The sequence below is a fragment of the Camelina sativa genome, chromosome 5, assembly GCF_030686135.1.
Source record: "Camelina sativa cultivar CO46 ecotype springtype chromosome 5, ASM3068613v1".
Classification (NCBI taxonomy): Eukaryota; Viridiplantae; Streptophyta; class Magnoliopsida; order Brassicales; family Brassicaceae; genus Camelina; species Camelina sativa.
In genome coordinates this window covers 13050409-13071807 of record NC_141884.1, presented here as the reverse complement: position 1 = coordinate 13071807, position 21399 = coordinate 13050409, and the positions used below count along the sequence as shown (strand labels likewise).

The window sequence follows — 21399 nt, the reverse complement described above, 5'->3', positions numbered from 1 at the left end:
GAGACTTCAAATGGAAGAGAGTAATTGGTATTTGAAGGCTTTTATCAACCATGACACAATGACTGTTAAACGCCTCAGTTTATCTGAATCTGAGGTATGCAATATTTTGAACAAGATTTCCACAATGCATCATAACATATACCCAATAGTCATCTGTTTGTATGATAATGAGTTTGACAAAGACTATACTTATCTCTGATTGAGCCTTGGACATGTGATTTACATGATGTAATTTAAATTTCAAATTTTATATTTAATTCATAATATTTGTGTTTGTGGTGTTATACTTTTTAATTACAACTAATATTTGCTGGGCTATTTGTGATTGCAAAGCTTTCAAATATGGGGAACAACAAGCGTCTCTCTCACGAGTATCCTTAAGTCACCCAAGTAAATTCGTTTTTTTTTTCTTGTTGTTTGCTTGATTTCTATATCAATTGATAGTTTGAATAATTTTTTAAAACAAAATTAACTATAAGAGCAGAACAACAATATTGTGGTCTACGTTGATAATGAAAATGATTTCTAAGTTAATTCATAGATGTCTAAATGCGAAGGAATATTTTTTGGTTGAACCTATGACTACTCTTGTGAAATGAGGGTTTCAAAACACTCTTTAAATACCCATCCAGTCTATTAGATTTTTCATTCACCTACAAGAAAAACTCTTCAAAGCCACAAATCACTAATCAACCACAAACTTTTTATAGCTATCATATATTAGCCACAAAACAGACACAAACAAATGTTGTGGTCAATACGTAGCTAAGTTATGATAATTTGTGGCAATTTAGCCACAACAAATATTTTATGTCTAATCGTGGTTAATTAGACATAAATTAGCTAACAACAAGTATGTGGCTATTTAGCAATAATCTTTGCCATAAATTTACTGTGGCTAATTTATCGATATACTGTGTTTCTAGATACTTGTAATTATTTCGTGGTTAATTTGTGACTTTTTATGTTTTTTTTTTCTCATAGTCTGTAAACCTTAAATAAAATTTAAAATCCAAACATTAAATCTCAAATTCAAATCCATGATCGATAAAATATTAACATCGTGTAGTTAAATATCTTTAATGTAGTTTAATTTGAAAACTTTTTCCTTTTGTTAAACTTCTCAAATGTATTCGATCAGTTTGTAATTAGTTATATTTATTGTTTATTCATATAACAAAATCTTCTTTCGTCGTTTTTTTTTTTGCTCATATAACAAAATCTAAGTGGTGAAAAAAAAAATATAACAAATATTATGGTACGTGTATGATAGACATGATAAGTTAATCATTCTTGAACATTGCATGACATGTTCTTCTCAGGTCATTGGCAGGATCCTTGATGCCCCTGCTTCTCCTAATTGTTCTTTAATAACAAATGGCGTTTTGTACTTGCGTATATTGCATTTTAGCTGTTGATTGTATCTATTATTGTAAAATGTGTTGTCTATTTATTAACTTAAGGTTTTAAGAAGTTACGATATCACTGTATATGTTGGAGCAGTGGAACTTGAAAGTTCTTGTTTGTATTGAACACGGGAGCTTCAGAGTAGAGGTTTCATACGGTCTTGCCTTCGAGGCATTAATTAGTAATATCTCCTACCAGGTATCTTTTTTCTTGTGAATTTCTGATTGTGGTCATTGCTATGAGAGTACATATTGTGGAAGTTCACCTGGTGAACTCATTGGATCTGCTGCAGCTGCTAGAACAAGTAGTTCTATCTTTGCTACAACCGAGCTTAAGCACCTGGTGAACTCATTTGATCTGCACCTATGTACGGCGATGCAATCACCATAGCTGCATATCCAATGAGTTCACCAGGTGACAGTAGTTCTAGCTGCTTTCTAAAATATTTTGTTTTTAGAAAGATGTTAAGACAACTTATATAGACAATCACAAAAAAAGCCCAGTATCAGATGTTTCTCTCTTAGTTGCTTAATGCTGTGGTGATTTCATTGACGTATAGCTGCAGATCCAATGAGTTCACCAGAGGTTCTTAAGCTCCGGTTTGGAAGATAGAACAACTGCAGCAGTAGATTTGAGGCAGTAATGTTTGTAAACCTTCCATGGGAGAGTCTCCGCGAGATCAATTCTGCAGGACTTGTCAGCTTCTTTGTAATGAGAAGCGTTGGCTCCTCCTTTAGTGATGGCTTTTTCGTTCTAAACAAAATATCACAACAGCTTTAAGTCAGAGATGGAAATTACAACTGAGGTAAAGGGTGAAATTAGTTAAAGCTTAGAAGAGTGAGAGGTATTTATTAAATTTTAGCCTGAAGCTCTTCTTTATAGTTTAAGTGAGAGTGAGAGTATCTCTCGGTGATGATGTTAGTGTGAGGGAATGATCCTTTCACTCGTCCACAAGCTTTTTAAGGCATCATTAATGATGGCAACGGCCACTGCTAAAATCAGGCATCATTAGTTCTTCGGTGTGTAACTGCTTCTGGACGTCCGCGACTGTCTTCTTTGCATCTTCAATCTCTTGACCTTCTTTCTCATCCATCTCTTCCAATTCTGCCTGCAAAATTCAGTTTTTGTTTAAGAGACAAAACAATACAGAATAGCAGTTTCCTGGTTCCACTATCTCTGCGTGCTTTATTCGTTATTTTTTCTTCAAAGAGATTATATAATGGCTGAACTTTGCGAGAATGAACTGCTCTTAAACTTGAGAATCATGCTCTACGTTTTCTTATGGACTACGTATTTGTATTAGAACTCGACGATTTCAAATCCAATCAGTAAACCAGATTGACGAACACCTAGAAACCAAAATCGGAACTCACACAGAAAAATCTCCGTATTACTACGAGAATCAATCACATTTACTCTTTCACTAAAGGGCAAATTAGAAAGAAAAAAAAAACTATGAAGAACGCACTTCACAAAACCAGAAACGAGACGCAGAGCAGAGAAATTGGAAATGAGACGCAGAGCAGAGAAGATATCGACAAGGATATCAAACTAGGTAAGCAATACGAACCTGGATTAATCGAGAGCACAACCAAGGATTCCATTCCTGACAACACCAACATAACCAAAACCGAAAAGGAGTGAATGAGTGATGATTTTTTTCCCCAAGATCGACAAGGAATAAACCCTTTCGTAAAAGACAAGGAATAAACCCTTTCGTTAACCGACATCGTATTGATAAAATAAAATAAAATTAGAAGCAGATGATGTCGTATCGCTTGTGAGCGTGTTTTGTTCCAGTCACACTAAATAAACAATTTGCTCAAAATTTTGAGTAATTTACTATTAAGCAGCGAACTTTGAGGTTCTGAAAAAAGTCCAAAAATTCATTCATATATGCAATAAAAGTAATTTTGCATATGTTTAGATTAGATGCATTTGTTGTGATTGTTATCAATACTGGCGGATCCATGTTATAGTTATAGGATATTTTAATTATATGTCATTTGTATAAAGCAATTAAATTTGAATCTACTAATCTACGGTCAACACCGTTACTATTTATGTCTTCTTTATATTATTATTAGGCTACAACCCTATCATTTAACATATATAATTTGTTATTTTTATTACCATATATATAACAACTAAAAGACCTACGGTAAATGTAAAATTAAAATTTTAGATTAAATATAATTACTATTATAATTACTAGGGAATACTCCGTGCTACGCGCGGAATTTGTGTTATTTTTTTGTTTAAAATGAAATATAAATAGTACTATAAGTTATATTAGTATATACTCTAAGGGGTGAATGGATATTTTATATATATGATACAATTACACCATATAAAATCTAACATAGTAATTTGTATGGGACATTAATTATGGTCTCCTTTTTGTTTTCTATTTCAACCAAATTAATTATCCATTAAACAATTTAAACCCAACAGAATAATTCTGTGACTATTGTTTGCTGTCATTTATTTTTGTATAAGTAGTTTTCTACAATCTTTATTTCCTTTCCAAATTCATTGCTGCTTCTAATGCAAACTAATTATATTTTCAATACTTTTGGCATCACATTCTTTTATTTTATAATTAAATATTTTTTGGGGTGAATTTTCATTGTTTTTAGAATATTTTTCATCAGGTTTTAGAAATGAAAATTGTAAACCATATCTTATAATTATGTTTATGGATAGTATCCAACAGAATGAAAATATTGATTTTTTTCATGTTTATTTTTGTAATACAAACCATATTTTTAATATACTATTTTTTTTTTTTTGCCTACAATATGAAGTGCATTTGTTAACTTTGTAAGATAAATATATTAGAACACTACCAAGTTTACAACACTAAGGAACTGTTATGGAACTTCATTTATATTTGTTTTCTTTAGTTAAGTAGTTGTTATTTATATATATTTCTTATGTTGATAAGAATTATATGAAGATTTTTATAAATATGATAATTTTGTGTTGCGTCGGTAGATCGTATGGTTGCATGATGTATTTGCTTTATCGCATTCGTGTTAATCTTTCAGATTCTTGGCCATAGAGTATAAATCATGTATTTTTATAGATAATCTCCAGGCTATAGAGTACTCTCTGTTCTTTATTTTACTTTCTTGACAAATTAAGAATGCAGAAATTGTGCCTGCATTACCAGAGAACTAACTTTTAATATAAGATGTTTTTACTTGCTTTCTTCTTAATCTAACCAAATATAATGTAAACCTGCAAATCTGTTATTACCTTCACGTTTCATGTGCGTTTTTCTGAGTATGTATTAACCCATTGAGAACAAAGTCTCGTTTAGTTGATTAAAGGCTTTGAAATCTTGTTATCCCCTGAAGCAGCATATGTTACATGCATAAGGAAATGGTCTAACTAAACTTCTTTTCGTGAGAAAGACTTTGGAACTGCTATGTTTTTAGCTTGTATTAAGTTTCAGAAATAAAAATAAAGTGTGCTCTTTTTAACATATAAATATTCAGAGTTCAGACGAAAGGAACCATGAAACCAAAGCTAATTACGTTATGGCTATTGTCATCCTTTGTGTGCATCTAGAGTAGAGACGTCTCTCAAGTCTCAACTACCAGTTGATTGATAACCTTTAACGTGGAACAGTTCTAGAAGAAAATGAAACGTTAACCGTTTCAGAAAATAAAAGCAGACAAATAATAGGATCATGATAAATTACCTAAACTGATTAAAAATAAGCAAGTTTGGCTGATTGAACCAATAAACTCTCGTTGAAATTGTTTGTCCCGTATTGGTAAACTAAGTCTTTGAACCTTGCTTTCAGTTGAGGCTTGAGGGCTTTGAGCTTTAGTGCTGCTGAGAAAGTTCTATATATCATTATAGAAAATATATGATGACACTTTTTGTTTTTATCTTTTTATACCTATTCTCATGCAATTAGACGAAGTCAGTGAGAATTATGGTGTATGACTTAGATTTATGCAATAGCAAGAACGATCCCTAAATTTTTTAAAAATATCTTACCACGAACTCTTGTGTGCTTGAGAATTCGGCGTCAAAGAGCTAGCTATCATCGACAATGGTTTGAGTGTTTGAGTTTGAACATCATATCATCCAAAAAACAAAATTCTCCGACGCATAAGAGAGACACTGATATCTAGAAAACATGTATTAAGATTGTTGATCATCCTCCAACCCAATGTTTCTCCATGAGCTAGAGAGACAACAAAACAGTAAACATGAGAAAACAAGACGTGAATTTTAAAAGCCCATAAACTGAAGAGAAAGCAAGAAGAAGAAAGGCCATATCTTCTTACATGTGGTCTTCCAGCGTAGAAAAATTGCACGTAGAAGTTATTAATAAAGATGAGATTAGTGAAGTCGTAACTTATCTGGTGGGATTTAAATTGAGAAACCATAAAGCCACAGGAGATGAGAGAAGCTTGAAACGGAGATCATGGCCATGTGGGAGACAATGGGTTTTGAGGCTAACGTTTCATATGCTTAGCGGATTTTAATTTTTTTGCAAGATGTCGCTTGGTTAATTTGTAGCTGTTAATTGTTGCATTGAGAAAGAGTTAGATGATGTGGCATTCTCTAAGATGGATTTGGAGTTTGCTGAGGTGGACACAAGGAGAGGGTTCAAATTGTCCCTTTTATTAGTAGTAATTATTTTGATTATATTTTCTGAATACATGTTTGGTGTTCCAGATTTGATAGCAAAAGATCATTCCGACCAGAATGCACCAGCTCTTTCAACTCATAAGGCATCAAAGCACCTTGGAGAGGTTGAAAAGGCTTTTAATTTTTCGTTTGCCAAATTCATTCATGATAAAGTTGGTATAAAAATTAATAGATCTTTTATAATGAATAAAAATATTGCAAATGAAAAATTCACCGGCCATGTATTAGTTTTTATATTTTTATCATCGTCATGGACGTCTCTTTGCAGCATTGCCGACGCTGCTGAGGTATTGGGATTTCCTAAAGAGCAGCAGCAACAGCTTTACGTGGATCGACCCGCAGGCAGATCACTCTTGCACTATCCGTGAGTGTCTCCTATCACTTGTTATATATGTGGTTCTGGTGACAGTTCTAGGTATCGTTAGCTTTGAAACATCATGGAGCATTGAGTAGGTTTGGTAAATTTTGGTGGCTAGACTCGCTCATTCATACAAGTATTCTAAGAGACTGAAACTTCACCTAAATTCTGTGTTTAAAATTTGAAAACAAAGAATAGTAATTGATTGATTCTTTATAGTGTGTAATTGATTGAAAAAATTAGGCCTGGGCATTCGGTTTAATCGGGTTATTCGGTTCGGTTTATTCGGTTTTTTAAAATTTCGGTTATCTGAAAATTATGCCGAATTGAACCGAATAAAGTTTCGGTTCGGGTTATACGGTACTCGGTTTATTCGGTTCGGTTATTGGATTAAAAATCAATTCCGAAATTAACCGATTGTACTTTTAATTCGGTTAATTCGAACCGAATTAGATGAAAATAACAAAAAATTAAGCTGGATAAACAAAACCTTACCCAACAAAGTAACGGGCCTAGATAACAAAATAATGGGCCTAATAAAAATACTGATAATAGCCTAAATCTAATCTATTGACAAGCCCAAATCCATTATACAATTAGGGTTTCGACAAAAAGGATGAGGTGCCGCTGCGACGGTGACGGTACTGCGACGGCGGACGATAACTGTGCTCAGGAGACTTGTTACCCGCCGTTCGTCTCGCTAGCCATGAGATCTACACCCGACGATGAAGCTTGTGATAAGGAAATCTATACGGGACGAGATCTGTGACCTACAATTATCTAACAACATGTAATCTATCATCATCCCCACTAATATTAGAAGATTCATGACAAAAGAAGAAGAGCTTACCAGACTGGAATTCCCGATTAGGATTTGTACTCGACAAATAAAGAGATGATTATCTACATCAAAATTGAGGTGAAGAGGAGTTGTATGAAGAAGAGACGAGAAGAGGATGATGATGAGTGATTGAAGTTTCTAATTCTCGGCTATTCGCCTTCATGGGTATGAAATTTTCGCAGAGAGAGAGGCATTAGGTCGAAGACGGAGAAGAGAGGAGAAGAAATAAAGGGGATTAGGGTTAATAAGAGTTTTGGGGAAATATATATCTCGGTTAAGAAAAACCGATCAGTTATAGCTCGCCGAACCGAACCGAATCAATAACCGAAGTACCAAAATAATTTCGCCGATCGGTTTGATTCTCCCCTCACATTCGGTGCCGATAACCGAAATTTTCGGTTTTCTCGGTTTGATTCATTCGGTTTATGCCGATTGCCCAGGCCTAGAAAAAATTCTTTAGGGGCTGCTTTGTTTCTAGGTTCAATTTCGATTTAGCTTTAAGCAAAATTGACTGAATGTCGACATTTCTATATATAATGTGTAGAGTTGCTCAATAACCTTTGATTTTCTTTTGTCTTCTGAACAATGAACATATAGAGTCACTGTTTATACTTGATCGTGTTGGGACACTGTATTTAATGGATCAATCAGGACAACCAACATGTTCAGCATCATTAATGTTGTGGTTGTCAAGTTTTCATCATTAATGTAAAATTGAAATTTTAGATTAAATATAATTACTATTATAATTATTATTTTGATATATATATATATATATATATATTCTGAATATATGTTTGGTGTTCCAGATTTGAAAGAAAAATATCATTCTGACCAGAATGCACCAGCTCTTTCAACTCATAATGCATCAAAACATCTTGGAGAGGTTCAAAAGGCTTCTAATTTTTTGTTGGCCAAATTCATTTATGATAAAGTTGGTTTAAAAATTAATAGATCTTTTATAATAAATAAAAATATTACAAATGAGAAAGTCATTGGTATTTGAGGGTTTTTCTCAACCATGAAAAGCAATGGATGTAAAATGCCTTTTTATATCCCAATCTGAGGTCCAAGATTTTGAACAAATTCTCACAATAGATAATACAAATACGCAAGAGTCATATGTTTCCATGGTAATGATTTTGAAAGTATTTCACTTAGCTCTGATTTGAGTCTTAGGATATGTGATCTACAAGATCTAATCATCTTTTTCGTGGACAAAGTAAATAATAAAAAAGCAAATCAGCTGAGGTTATTTAGAGATACCATTAGATGGAAATGTATTGTGAGAAGTTGTGGAGCTTATGCCACCTGTAGTGCAATAATTCATGAGCTCAAGTTAAATTTCAAATTTTATGTTTAATTTATAATATTTGTGTTGTGATGTTATACTTTTTATTTTAAGACTAATATTTTTTGGGCTATTTGTGATGTGATGTATGAATATACCTAATGGGCTTGCATATTTACATGAATTGGAATTAGTTTATTGAGACTTGAAATCTGAAATGTCCAAATTATAAGTAAGCAAATACTTTGATTGCAAAGCTTTCAAATATGGGACCAACAAGCATCTCTCTCATGAGTCATCCCTTCAGTCACTCAAGTAATTTTTTTTTGATTAATATATATATATATATATATATATATATCAGTTGATAGGTTGAATAACTTTCGAAAATAAAATTAATCTAAGAGCAGAGCAACATTATGGTCTAGGTTGATAATGAAAATACCAACTAAATTCATAAATGTCTAAATGCGAGGAAATATTTTTTGGTTGAACCTATGATGGAGCAGAGCTTCTGATGCATTAGGCCTACAAGTGACACATCAGAGATTGGATTTGTTTTCTAAATCATTAAACAAAATGATCACGGAGAGGCCTAGTGCATCAGAAGCTGTGCTCCATCCAATGTTTTGGGAATCTGAGATAAGGCTTACTTTCTTACAAGAAGCTAGTGACCTATTTCATTACCATGACACTGACCTTGCAATCTTGAAAGGTTAGACTAGTTCTTTGCTGCTAAGTTCCCAAGATTGTTAATGGAGACATACTATGTCATAAAGTACTTCCATTAAAACACCATAACACACTACAAAAAAAAAAAATGGTTTTACATCATTTATTTTATTTATTTGTATCATGATTAAATGATGTTAAAATAATTTGCATCACTCAAATAAATGATTTATATTTTGTTGATTCAAATAATTTGTATCGATTGAAATATTATTTGTTTCAATTACTGAATTGATTTTCATTTGCATCACTTATAAAAAATGTTGCAAATCTTACATCATTTTTACTAAATTAATACAAAATATTTGCATCGTTTATCAAAACTAATGTAAAATAGTTATATCATTTTTAAAATCCTGACACTAAAATTAATATTATAATAAATTAGATGAAAATATTATTTTCTGTAGTATAATATTTATTTATTTATATTTGCAATTATATTTGTTTATATATTCTATTGATAATTTATAGTATATATTATTTCTATTATATTTATGATGGAGCCCACAATTAGTTGTTATCTCCACTAAACTTAAGTATTGGAAAATAGGTTTAAGTATTTATAATAAATAATTTCTAATGAGAATTCAGCCAAAAAAAACCCAAACTTTACAGAATTTGCCAAAAAAAACATAAATTTCTTATCTAGCCAAATAAACACTCAACTTTTGTTGACTTTCAAATATAATAACAAACTTTTCATTGACTTCCCAAATCAACACACCATTTATTAAGTTAACAGAAAACTTAAACGTCATTAGCAACGCCGTTTACTGCTGGGGCTAAATCATAAGACGTTTTGAAATTCTTAGTTTTAAGAAAAAAAAATTTGCATCACCAAGGCTCGAACTCGGGTTCTCAAACTGCAAAGGGAGTATTATACCACTGAACTAGTGGCAACTTTCAAACATTAATGTAATGTACTTGATGTTATTATAGTGTGTATACGGAATTAAAAACAGAAAAAAATCAGACAACCTTACCAAAATCAGACTTTGTCGATGTAGAGAGAAGAAGATCTCGGTTTAGAGCAAGCATGTCGATTTTTTCTTTTACTTTTCAACCTTCAATTCATTTTGTTAGTTAATTTTCAGATTTTAGAACTAAGTTGCAGGCTTGGTTTGAACAATTCTAAGTTTTGGTTTTGTAAGTGAATATAAATTGCAGATTTTTTTATTTTAGTTGGTTTGTTTGCAGATTTTTGTTAGTTAATTCCAGTTTTGGTCTGTGCAATCTGTGAATTGAAAGTTGAAAAGAAAAAAAAAATCGACCTTTAATTAATTCCGTATACTCATATAATAAAATCAAGTTCAGTGCACTATTGTTCGAAAGTTTCCACTAGTTCAGTGGTATAATACCCCCTTATGCACTCCCAGAACCCGAGTTCGAGCCTTGATGATGCAGATTGTTTTTTTCTTAAACTAAGAATTTAAAAACGTCTTATGATTTAACCCCAGCAGTAAACGGCATTGCTAATGACGTTTAAGTTTTCTATTAACTTAATAAATGGTGTGTTGATTTGGGAAGTCAATGAAAAGTTTGTTATTATATTTGAAAGTCAACAAAAGTTGAGTGTTTATTTGGCAAGATAAGAATTCATGTTTTTTTTGACAAATTCTGTAAAGTTTGGGTTTTTTGGGCTGAATTCTCAATTTCTAATCATTCCTTGAGAAGTTGTCGATGTGGGATTGTAAAAATCCATCCTTAACTACCAACGGAAAAAAAGAAAATAAGTAAATACTTTAATTCATTAATTCTTTCCCTGGTTTTTTATTGACAATAAATAAATGAGTAACTGTATTAGAAATTAAATGATGTAAATCAATTTACATAAGTGGTTTTTAATTCCCGCTAGTGTAAATTAACATCTGTTTTTATTGATGTAAATTTTGTATCATATTGAAAAGTGTTTTAATAAATATTGATAGATTTATCAATTATCTAAATGATGTGAATCTATAATTTATATCATTTTTTAGAAAAGTGATACAAACGAATAAAGGTTAAAACAATTTTGTTTAATTGATGTTAAATTAGTTAATTAAAACATCACTTGAATAAATGATGTTAAAATAGGTAATTTAAAATAACATTACTTAATTTTATGATACTATACATTCATTTTTTTGTAGTGACAAATACCTAAGGTTAGAGGCTTTACTTTTAGCTCAGCTTGATAAAAGGCTCTCATGTTTTGAACTTTATCATGCTGCTGCTTGAATATTAATGATTTTCCTTTTACTGATTAAAAGAGAAAAAGCTGTGCAAAAATGTCTCCAAGTTGCAGGTAATCAATAGCTTACGTCTCTTACTCTCTTACACACGAAAATCTGAAGCAATTCAACCAACCTCCTTAAATTCATTTCCTATCCAAAATTGTAATTTATGCAAAAAAAAATAGTTGTTTTAAAGTCTCTTACTCCCTTGTGGAGTTATGCTTCATTATATAAATCCAAGACTACTCTAAGGCTCTGAAATTTGTGATTTAATCAAGGCTTTGAAGTTGTGATTTATTAGTTGTTATCTCTGACTCTTTTGAAATTTGAATAACAAAGTTTTATTGGTGATTTCTTGTGTTGATGAGTCTACTACTGGTGTTGTGGTGATTGAATTTGGAAAATTATGTGAAAACTAGATATTCACCCGCGGTACACCGCAGAGCTATATTTTTTTCATTTACAATGTAGAGATAATAATATTACATAATATATTCTATTTTTATAATTACATGAGTATACTATAATTTGATTTTGTAATTTTTGTTGTTTTATCTCTATCTCATTTAATACTTTTGTATTTATAGTTGTGCAAGTCGATTAAAATGGTGGAGTGTTTTTTTTGTAAAGTCTTTTTAAATCAAGAAGTTTAATCGGATATCTAGGATGTTATTATTGTCTATGGTTAATCAATTGTCTTTAATTTTTACTACTGTTTTTTTAGAAAATGGATTAATTAAATATAAAATATTTAATGCTAATGGATGTTGGTCTGATACTTTTGGAAATTTGAATAGGAGAAAATCTTTTTCAATTAGATTCTGAATTTGATATTATTTAAAATAAAAAATAATTGTAAAATTTAATGTCAATGGCATGATTGTAAATATGTTTGAACTTGAGATTTATTTCATAAATGTCTCCAAAAATGTATATATAGATAATATGGTTAAATTGGTGTTTTGGACAATTTTTAGAAATTTATCAAACTTATTAGAGTAATAGACCTGGTCTAATAATAAGTAATCACATGACTGGAAAAAGCAAAAAGAGAGACGGTACGCTGTTTCTTTTTCGTATAATTCATAAATAAAAAACAGCAAGTATATATGTTATGTTAGATTTTCAAAACGACTCACAGTTTGGTACTCATTGAAGGTTGTCGTCTTCATCTGAGGCTTTGAGGGGAGCCTTGGCGACGTTGCCGTGTCTTTTTTTTTTTTTTGACAACAGCTTACAAGATTGACTCAAACGAGCCAATTCGAAGGGAAATTGTTTACAAAGGTAACTTGTTGCGGAACTGAACGAACACGTCGAGCCAAATTATCCGCTTTACCATTCTGAGTGCAAGGGACATAGACTACAGAAAACGAAGTAAACTCCTCTCTGTCCGCCTGGATATCCTCCAAATAAGGTGTGAAAGCTGGCCATTCGGAAGGCGAAGACACCATCTTCACCAGGTCAGAGCAATCAGTAAGAAAAATGATGGATTGGTTATCTGCTCCAATAATACATCGCATTGCCCAGATTAGGGCTTCGATCTCCGCATGAAGAGGGGAGAGACTTCGCTGAAGATTGGAAGCGCACATGGTTGTTTCATCCCCCCCGGGCGAAACACAGAAACATCCTCGACCAGCAAACTGATCCGTCGCTTTCCATGAACCATCCACAAAGCAAAGAAAACTCGAGGAAGCCCTCGGAAGCCTTGGACACGTTGCCGTGTCGGTTGCTCGAAATTATTTAAAACCTGCTGATAACTACAAATATTAAGGCATTTTTACCTTATAGCTAACTTATCTATAATGAGTGGTACACAAATTTCTTTGTGGTAAAATACCCTTGATGCAATTTGTGGTAACAAGTGGTAACTAATTAATTTGTGAAAATTTCTTGGATTCACCCCTAGGAGTGAACAACTCTCATTCACCCCCTCTTAGGGGCTGTTATTGGATAGATGATTTCTAATTCCATATGGAATTGTAAATTCTAGAAATCAAAAGACATTGATTTTGAAATAACATGTTTTATCCTTGGATTTGGATCCTTCTATTTTACACTTTCAAATCCATACAAATCCATTTAAAACATAATGTGGATTTTGAAATCCAAAAACAAATCATTAAATGAATAACATGGGATTTGAACAAGTATTTGTAAATCATAGAACCAATAACACATAATTTTGATAAGTATTTTAAAATCAATGATTGAATAACACATGATTTTTGGTTGGATTTCTAAATCCATTAAAATCATAGAACCAATAACCCCCTCTTAATTAACCAACCAAAATACAATAATATGTCATGTCATATCATATTTAAAAAAATAAATCAAAATTAAAATAAAAAGACAAAACAAATTAAGAAATCAAATTATGTAGATCTTTTATTAAGGAAACTATGTCGATTTGAATTTATAAAAGAGGATTAGGGTTTAAATTTATAATTTTTAAAATTATATATCTGTTTGGGTTTATGAAAGAATGGTTAGGATTTAGATTTTATAATTAAACAAAATTAGATGTCGGTTTGGATTTACAAAAGAGTTGTTAGGGTTTAGATTTTACAATTAAACGAAATTATATGTCGGTTTGGGTTTACAAAAGAGTGGTTAAGGTTTAGATTTTATAATTAAATAAAATTATATGGCGGTTTGGGTTTACAAAAGAGTGGTTAGGGTTTATATTTTACAATTAAACGAAATTATATGTCAGTTTGGGTTTACAAAAGAGTAGTTAGGGTTTAAATTTTACAATTAAACGAAATTATATGTCGGTTTGGGTTTACAAAAGAGTGGTTATGGATTAGATTTTATAATTAAACAAAGTTATATGTCGGTTTGGATTTACAAAAGAGTAGTTAATTAGGATTTAGAATTTAGAATTTACAATTAAACAAAATTATATGTCGGTTTGGGTTTATGAAAAAATGGTTAGATTTTAGAGTTTACAATCAAACAAAATTATATGTCAGTTTGGATATATAAAAAATGGTTAGAGTTTAGATGTGATAATTAAAAATTGTAATATAACTTTTACAATTAACAATTTTAAAATTGATTCATCTACAGAATTTGTTTCCTTAATTAAGATTTGTTTCTTTAATTGAAACGGAGTGAATAAGAGAGGTTCACCCCTAGAATTAGCTTTAAGATTGTCCTGCTTGATAGATAATCATAAATTAGCTTTAAGATAAAAAAAAAAAAGCCTTCATTAAGATTTGTAAACATAAAAGTACCACTTTATGGTAAATTTTTATTTTTTGTTATATAATTACCACTTGTTACCACTAATTTTCTTGTAAACAAAAAATAAAAATTTTACATAAAGTTCTCAAATAAAAGTATCAAACTACATTAAATTTTCATATTTTTGTTTTGTTTTTGGTATGGTTTTTATAGGTTAAAAACCAAAAACCTAAAAAGCCGAACCAATTCCTAAAAAAAAAATCCGAGTTGAAGTAAAAAAAGAATGGATCAATTACCATGCAACTCCAACGTTGATGACGACGACGAGGACCATGGTTGGACGAAAGTCGTGTCCCGGAAGAACAAAGTTTCCGGCAGGAATGAACGACGGATACTGACGGCGAATAAGATGGTTTCTGCTGATGTAAAGGATGAAACGAACAGTGCCGGTGAGGCGGCGGCGAGGAATAATGAGAATCTCCCTAAAACTAAAAAGCCGAAACCGAACAAAGAGAAGAAACCAAACAAAGAGAAGAAACCGATAGTGTCTTTGTCCGAAGCTATGGCAAAGATCGATCATTCAAGTCTTGCGGCTTTCCTCGCCGTATCATTGGTAAGTGCATCATGCAGCTGATGTAAAATTCAGCTCGATCCTTTTGTTTTAGTTACTTAAAAATGCATAACCCCACAAATCAGAATTCAATTTTTTTATTTTTGCTTAAATAGGAATCGTATTCGAAATTGCCAGAGATTCAGCTATTAAGATTTTTCACATCGGGAGACAACTTACCGAAATTGCCGAAATTGCACATCGGGAGACAACTTACCGAGGTGCAATTCCCATGGCTGAAGATGTTTCCTTTGGAGGGTACTTGGCCCAAGCTTATCGATGTCATGAATGTGAGCTGTTTCTTCTTTTTTGGTTCAGAGATTTTGAAGTCTATGTTAGATTGTTGAAGCTTATTGTTTATAAACTCTTTTTTTTCATATATAAACAGGTTCCATTGTGTGATATTCCTGAACCTATCTTTAAAACATCAGTCAGTTGGATCCTTCAACTTCCAGCGGTGACACTCGCTGGCTTTGTAGAGTGGGCGTTTTGTACTACTATCGTTCATTTGGAAGCACAACAAAAAGGTGCCAAATCTGGCAAGATTGGTGAACAACCTACTTCTCCCAAACCTCTTGTAAACTTTTGCAATACCTTTCTCTTAATAATTGTCGCTTTCACTTATATGTATTATGATGTGGTTGAATTACCTTTGTGTGACTAACTCCATTATGCTCTCTTTTTTTAGATGCCAATATTTGTTACATTAACAATGGTATTGCGGAAGAGACCTAATGCTTTGACTTTAGCATTGGAGCCTATTAGGGAGAGCAATTTTTCTCAAGGACAGGAAAGGCTTCCGCTTTCAGTTTGGATGATGGCTGTGGTTCGTGTTTTCCCTTATCTGAACTTAGGACCAAGAGTGTGGAAACTTGTGTGTATCTGTGTTCTGTTGTATTATGAAATTCATTTGAACTGTTAACATGTCGACAGGCCTCCCAGGGTAATTTAGGTGCAGGGTTGCTTTCATGGGCGCACAACTTGTTACCAGTAGTGGGTAATAAGAGCTGCAACCCTCAGTCAAGGGATCTCATCCTTCAGTTGGTTGAGTAGTGAGTCGGAAGTTTTCTTTTGATTGATCTCCTTTGCTATATAATATAAACAATCATCTCATCTTTGTTTTATGCAATTTTTCTTATCCTGTCAGTATTGTGGCGCATCCAATGGCTTGGACGATCCGTTGGAACCAAGCTATTATTGTGCATGAGCGAATGATTCCGCCTCCTTCATTTGAAATCTTGCTGCGGCTTACATTCCCTGCTTCATCTGCCAGAGTAAAAGTAAGTTAGTAATCTTTGGAATTCATAACAACACAAACCTTGATGCTTTTTTCGATTCTGGTCACAAGCATGGTCTCTGTACGCACACAGGCTACAAAGAGGTTTGAGGCAGTTTATCCCTCTCTGAAGGAAGTGGCTCTTACCGGTGACCCAGAAAGCAACGCAATGAAAGAAGTCATTCTACAGATTTTCTCTTTGTCTTTGAAATTAGCTGGAGAAGGTATACATATACTAGTAACACATACCTCAAATCCTAGACGTTTCTGCTTCTCATTCTAATGTGTTACTGTTGTCACAGGAAACCCTGCTTTAGCCAAGGAAGCTACTGAAATAGCTATCTGGTCTGTAACTGAAAACGTTGATTGCTGGAAGGACTGGGACAGTCTCTATAAGAAGAATATAGAAGCTAGTGTTGCTCTTCTTAAGAATCTTGTGGACGAATGGAAGTATCTTTCCCTCAAACTATTGTCATCGCCGACAAATACTCTCACTCTCAGTCAAACTATTAAGAGCTTCAGGCTGAAAGTAATACCTCTTACTCTTCTAAGCTAAACTTATTTCACCCTTCCCTCTTGTAGTTTCATCTCTGACTTAAAGCTGTTGTGATATTTTTTAGAACGAAAAAGCCATCACTAAAGGAAAAGCCAATGCTACTCTTTACAAAGAGGCTGACAAGTCCTGCCAATTGATCTCGCGGAGACTCCCCTATGGAAGGTACAAACACACTCCTCATCCGATCGAATCTGTAGAATACCTTGACGAGCATGATTGGACGAAAGTCGTGCCCCGGAAGCGCAAGCAGAAGCAAAAACCGCTAACATACGACGCCGGTGTTTCCGGAAACATACAACAGATCAGGACGACGAAGATGGGTTCTGCTGATGTGGGGGATGAATGGAACGGTGCCGGTGCGGCTGAATCTAAACGCGGATCCTACAGTTACAGTGTCGACGAGTACGCGGCGGTGAAAGAGAATTGGAAGGCAGAGAAACCTAAAAATCCACAACCCAAGAAGGAGGAGAAGAAACACCTAACAATCCACAACCCAAGAAGGAGGAGAAGAAGCCATCACTGAAGGAGGAGCGAATGCTTCTCTTTACAAAGAAGCTGACAAGTCCAGCGGCTGCAGGAGCAGCAGCCACTGCTGCAGTTGTTCTATTTTTATACCCGGAGCTTAGGGACCTCTGGTGAACTCATTGGATCTGCAGCTATACGTCAATGCAATCACCACAGCATTAAACAACTAAGAGAGAAACATCTGGTACTGGGCTTTTTGTGATTGTCTATATAAGTTGTCTTAACATCTTTCTAAAAACAAAAATATTTAAAAGTAGTTTGCCTTTTCATTTCGATGAACTGAGATCCTACGATATAGTAATTTTCACGACCCGGTTCGCGAGATGTAATGAAGGATGGTTTTTAAGACAACTTCTTGTTGATCATGTTAATGATTTATAGTGGTTCACCTTCAACGGGAGAGCTTATTCCACTTTTTGCTACTGTATAATTCACTAAAATCAAAGATATCTCTGCCTGCTACAAGTTCTCTCAAAGATACATCTAAAAGTAAAACCCAAGATTAACAAGTATGAGGCGAAATTATCTGGAATAGTACTCTTAATAAAACGTTTTTAAACAACCAATACGTTCACAGTTCACAGACTTCAACTATGCGATTTGTATTGAGATTCACTGACATTCATTGACATCAACCATATATCCTTTATATTAAGATTTGTTTCTACAACTTGGAGACTAATCACGATCTTCAGTCTCCATCAATAGTGGCGTAGTCTATCATTAGTTTAGAAGACCAACTGATACGACACGACTTTGGTGAGTTGGTCAACATGTCTGCCATATTCTGACTTCTCAGAATTTTCTGAAGCACCATCACCCCATCTTCTTAGACCAACATGTTCTGCCAAAATGAAATACATATTTTGCTAATGATGCAATAGATCTAATCGGAAATCGGTTATAGAAAATTAGGTTACCATAGTAGTGAAAGAGAAAGATAAAAAATATAAAAAGAGTAAGAGAAAGAGATTTTTATTCAAAAAAGAAAGAGAAAGATAAAAATATATCCGTTTTAGGGAGATTATGATTACACAGTTTCTCTATATATGGTCTTACATCATGTGCAAGTGATGATGATTGTAACAAATAACTAAGTTGGTACAATTCTCGCATGCATGTATTTCTCCAGATATCTTTCGAGTTTCGTATGATCATGCAAGTAGTCCCCAATTCAACAACTAAAACAATTTACAGAAAAACTATATATATATATATATATATATATATATATATATATATATATTCATCAATAGGGCTACTGTAAAGTCACTGACGTAATCAATTCGAACCAAACTGAAATCATTTTAAAACCAAAATTACTATAAACAGAACGATACCGATCATTTTATTTTTAACAAAATGAACCTCATTCGAAACCAAATTAAATGCAACCGAACCGATGCTAAATAACCCAAACATTATTCGAAGTTGAACAAAGACCTAATGTGTATATAGATAATTGCATAACCATCCATGATCCATACACAATTTAAACGACCAAAACCACAATAAACTAAAAATGTATCAAAGTAAACTGGAATTCCTCTCCATGGGAAGGTGGTGCAAGCTTGTTCTGATTCGGGATGGAGACTTAGACCAGCAAGGTCGGAAAAAGTTGAGGAGCTTCAAATCTATTTAACAACGCTTGAACCCCCCCCCCCCCCCCCCCCCCATCTTATCTACCTTACCAGATGACTATTATTGGCAAATTGGATCTGAAAAGCTGCAACAATTTTCAACAAAAAGGACATGGGAGGTGATAAGGCCTGCGCAAGATCCACCCAATTGGGCTAGACAAGTCTGGTTTAAAGGAGCAATTCCTAGACATGCCCTCATGATGTGGCTCATGCATCTGGACAGGCTACCAACAAGAGAGAGACTAGTGCATTGGGGGCAACAAATTGAAGAAAACTGTTGTTTATGTGGTCTGTTGCAGGAAACCCGAGAGCATTTATTTCTCCGATGTGAAGTCAGTGAGGAACTCTGGGTGGGGGTGACAAGTCGTCTCGGATTTAGACCTTTCTCTTTTCACACTTGGGCAGCCCTCTCAGCTTGGTTAGATATGGGAGATGATAAAGCACCAAAGAGTCTCTGCAGATTAGTTGGCTAAGCCACACTGTATGTTATTTGGCAAGAACGCAACGCCAGACTTCACGACCTCAAATCCACGGATGTCCGCGTGTTGTTTAAGGGTCTTGATCGACTAATTAGGGACGCCATTCTAGCCAAACAAAGGAGGAAACAGTTCAAGGACTCAATGGGGATCTGGTTAAAGTACGCTTAGTGATGCCTACTTTTGTATTAATTTTTAGTCGCTCTCTTGTTTTTATTTTTTTTGGGCAAGAGTCCGTCTTCGTATCAAGCTAATCTGTAACTTCTGCAAACTTTTCGGTTTAATGAAATTCACATATTTTTCAAAAAAAAAAAAAAGTAAACCAAATTAGCCAAACTTATTAAAATTAGAATTTACAAATAAACAAAAACGAACCAAATTACATTTTCGGGATCAATTCAATAATGCTTTATTAAATGCGGACTAAACCAACATTTTCAACAATCTAAACCAAACTGGACATGGATTATTTAGGTTATACTTTGGACACACTCTCACACACACACAAAAAAAACTTAAACCAAACCAAACCGGAAAAATGAATATGGCATTTATTAGCTCATGTGGTTATATATCTTGCCAAGAAGAAAACACAAGTGGTTATATCATGTTGGAAAGTGCCATAGGAGAAGGAGGGAAAGGTATGCGCCAACTTGCCATAAGTTTAATTACGTAGTTGAGACAGAGACGTTAGAAGAAGGTGAATAAATTGACGGCTCTCGTTGATATTTGGCTCATGTCCTTCTTAACGGTTGATATTTACTGTTCTTTCTTTCATTGGACTCTTCTCACCTCATTGATAATTCATTCGGTCATTCCCAAAGTTTTATTATTCAATGTCATTGAAAACACGTACGGTGGAATCTTGCCCCATCCTAGTTTCTTTATTTAAACCCCATCCTAGCTAGTCTATATTTGGACGATCCATAAATTTTCGTTTAGAAAAAATATTTGGAGAAACATGGATTATATGGTATATAGTTAGCTTGTCTCGTGACTGGTTTTAAGAATATCGGATGTGAAATGTGTTGTTGAAATTATTAAGCATCGTCGAAATTGATCATGGAGTTGGAACTGAATTTAAAATTTAAAGCTAGTTAAACGCCATGTTATCAAAAAAGTTTCTTGAAATATCATATGAAATGTTTGACAAAAATGAATACCAAAATAAGCCAAACTTTGACAATTTTTTTACAAATACTAGTATTTGAGAGATCATTGATATTTTTTTATAATATGATATTTCTAAATGATTTATCATGAATTTGGGTGTGGACCATTCTCTGTAGGCTACTAAGGATGTGGGAAGAGATCTGCTTAATTCGATTAAAATATACATTCTCGTATTATCGGCTTCTCGATATGGCCAGTCAATTAAAGTAGTATGAAGGTTATTGTTTTTGCTTTTTGTTGTTGGGAAATATACAATTTATAAAAGGTGAAAAAAAATTGGTTATACATTATGTAAGTGATGATGATAGTAAATTACTTATGGGCAGCGACAAGGAATATCAGAGCATCAAGAGTCCAAGAAAAATCATAAAATCAAATGCTAAATGTCCAAAAACGTATGGAGGGTAAATAAAAACAAAGAGAAAATGATAG

At 33.3% G+C, this 21399-nt stretch overlaps 1 protein-coding gene and 1 long non-coding RNA gene across 4 annotated transcripts; one reads left to right on the top strand and one right to left on the bottom strand.

The window, feature by feature from the left end:
* Positions 1-6807: 6807 nt before the first annotated feature.
* On the bottom strand, positions 6808-7783 carry LOC104786702 (uncharacterized). Of its 2 annotated transcripts, none has more exons than XR_015556798.1 (2): positions 7290-7783; positions 6808-7209 (listed from the first exon to the last, which is right to left on the bottom strand). It is a non-coding gene; the product is annotated as an uncharacterized LOC104786702 (long non-coding RNA). The 2 variants fall into 2 exon arrangements; XR_767608.3 differs by having other exon boundaries at positions 6808-7219; positions 7290-7763.
* A 7196-nt stretch (positions 7784-14979) lies between these two features.
* On the top strand, positions 14980-18140 carry LOC104789201 (uncharacterized). Of its 2 annotated transcripts, none has more exons than XR_015556797.1 (9): positions 14980-15324; positions 15438-15611; positions 15710-15898; positions 16010-16147; positions 16255-16373; positions 16469-16601; positions 16692-16821; positions 16900-17203; positions 18026-18140. XR_015556797.1 is itself a non-coding variant. In XM_087450022.1 (9 exons), exons 1-9 carry the CDS (start codon positions 14995-14997, stop codon positions 17674-17676), a joined length of 1899 nt encoding a protein of 632 aa, XP_087306148.1. In that variant the 5' UTR covers positions 14980-14994; the 3' UTR covers positions 17677-18140. The 2 variants fall into 2 exon arrangements, 1 of the variants encoding a protein (XP_087306148.1); XM_087450022.1 differs by having other exon boundaries at positions 16900-17126; positions 17218-18140.
* The last annotated feature ends 3259 nt before the right edge of the window (positions 18141-21399 follow it).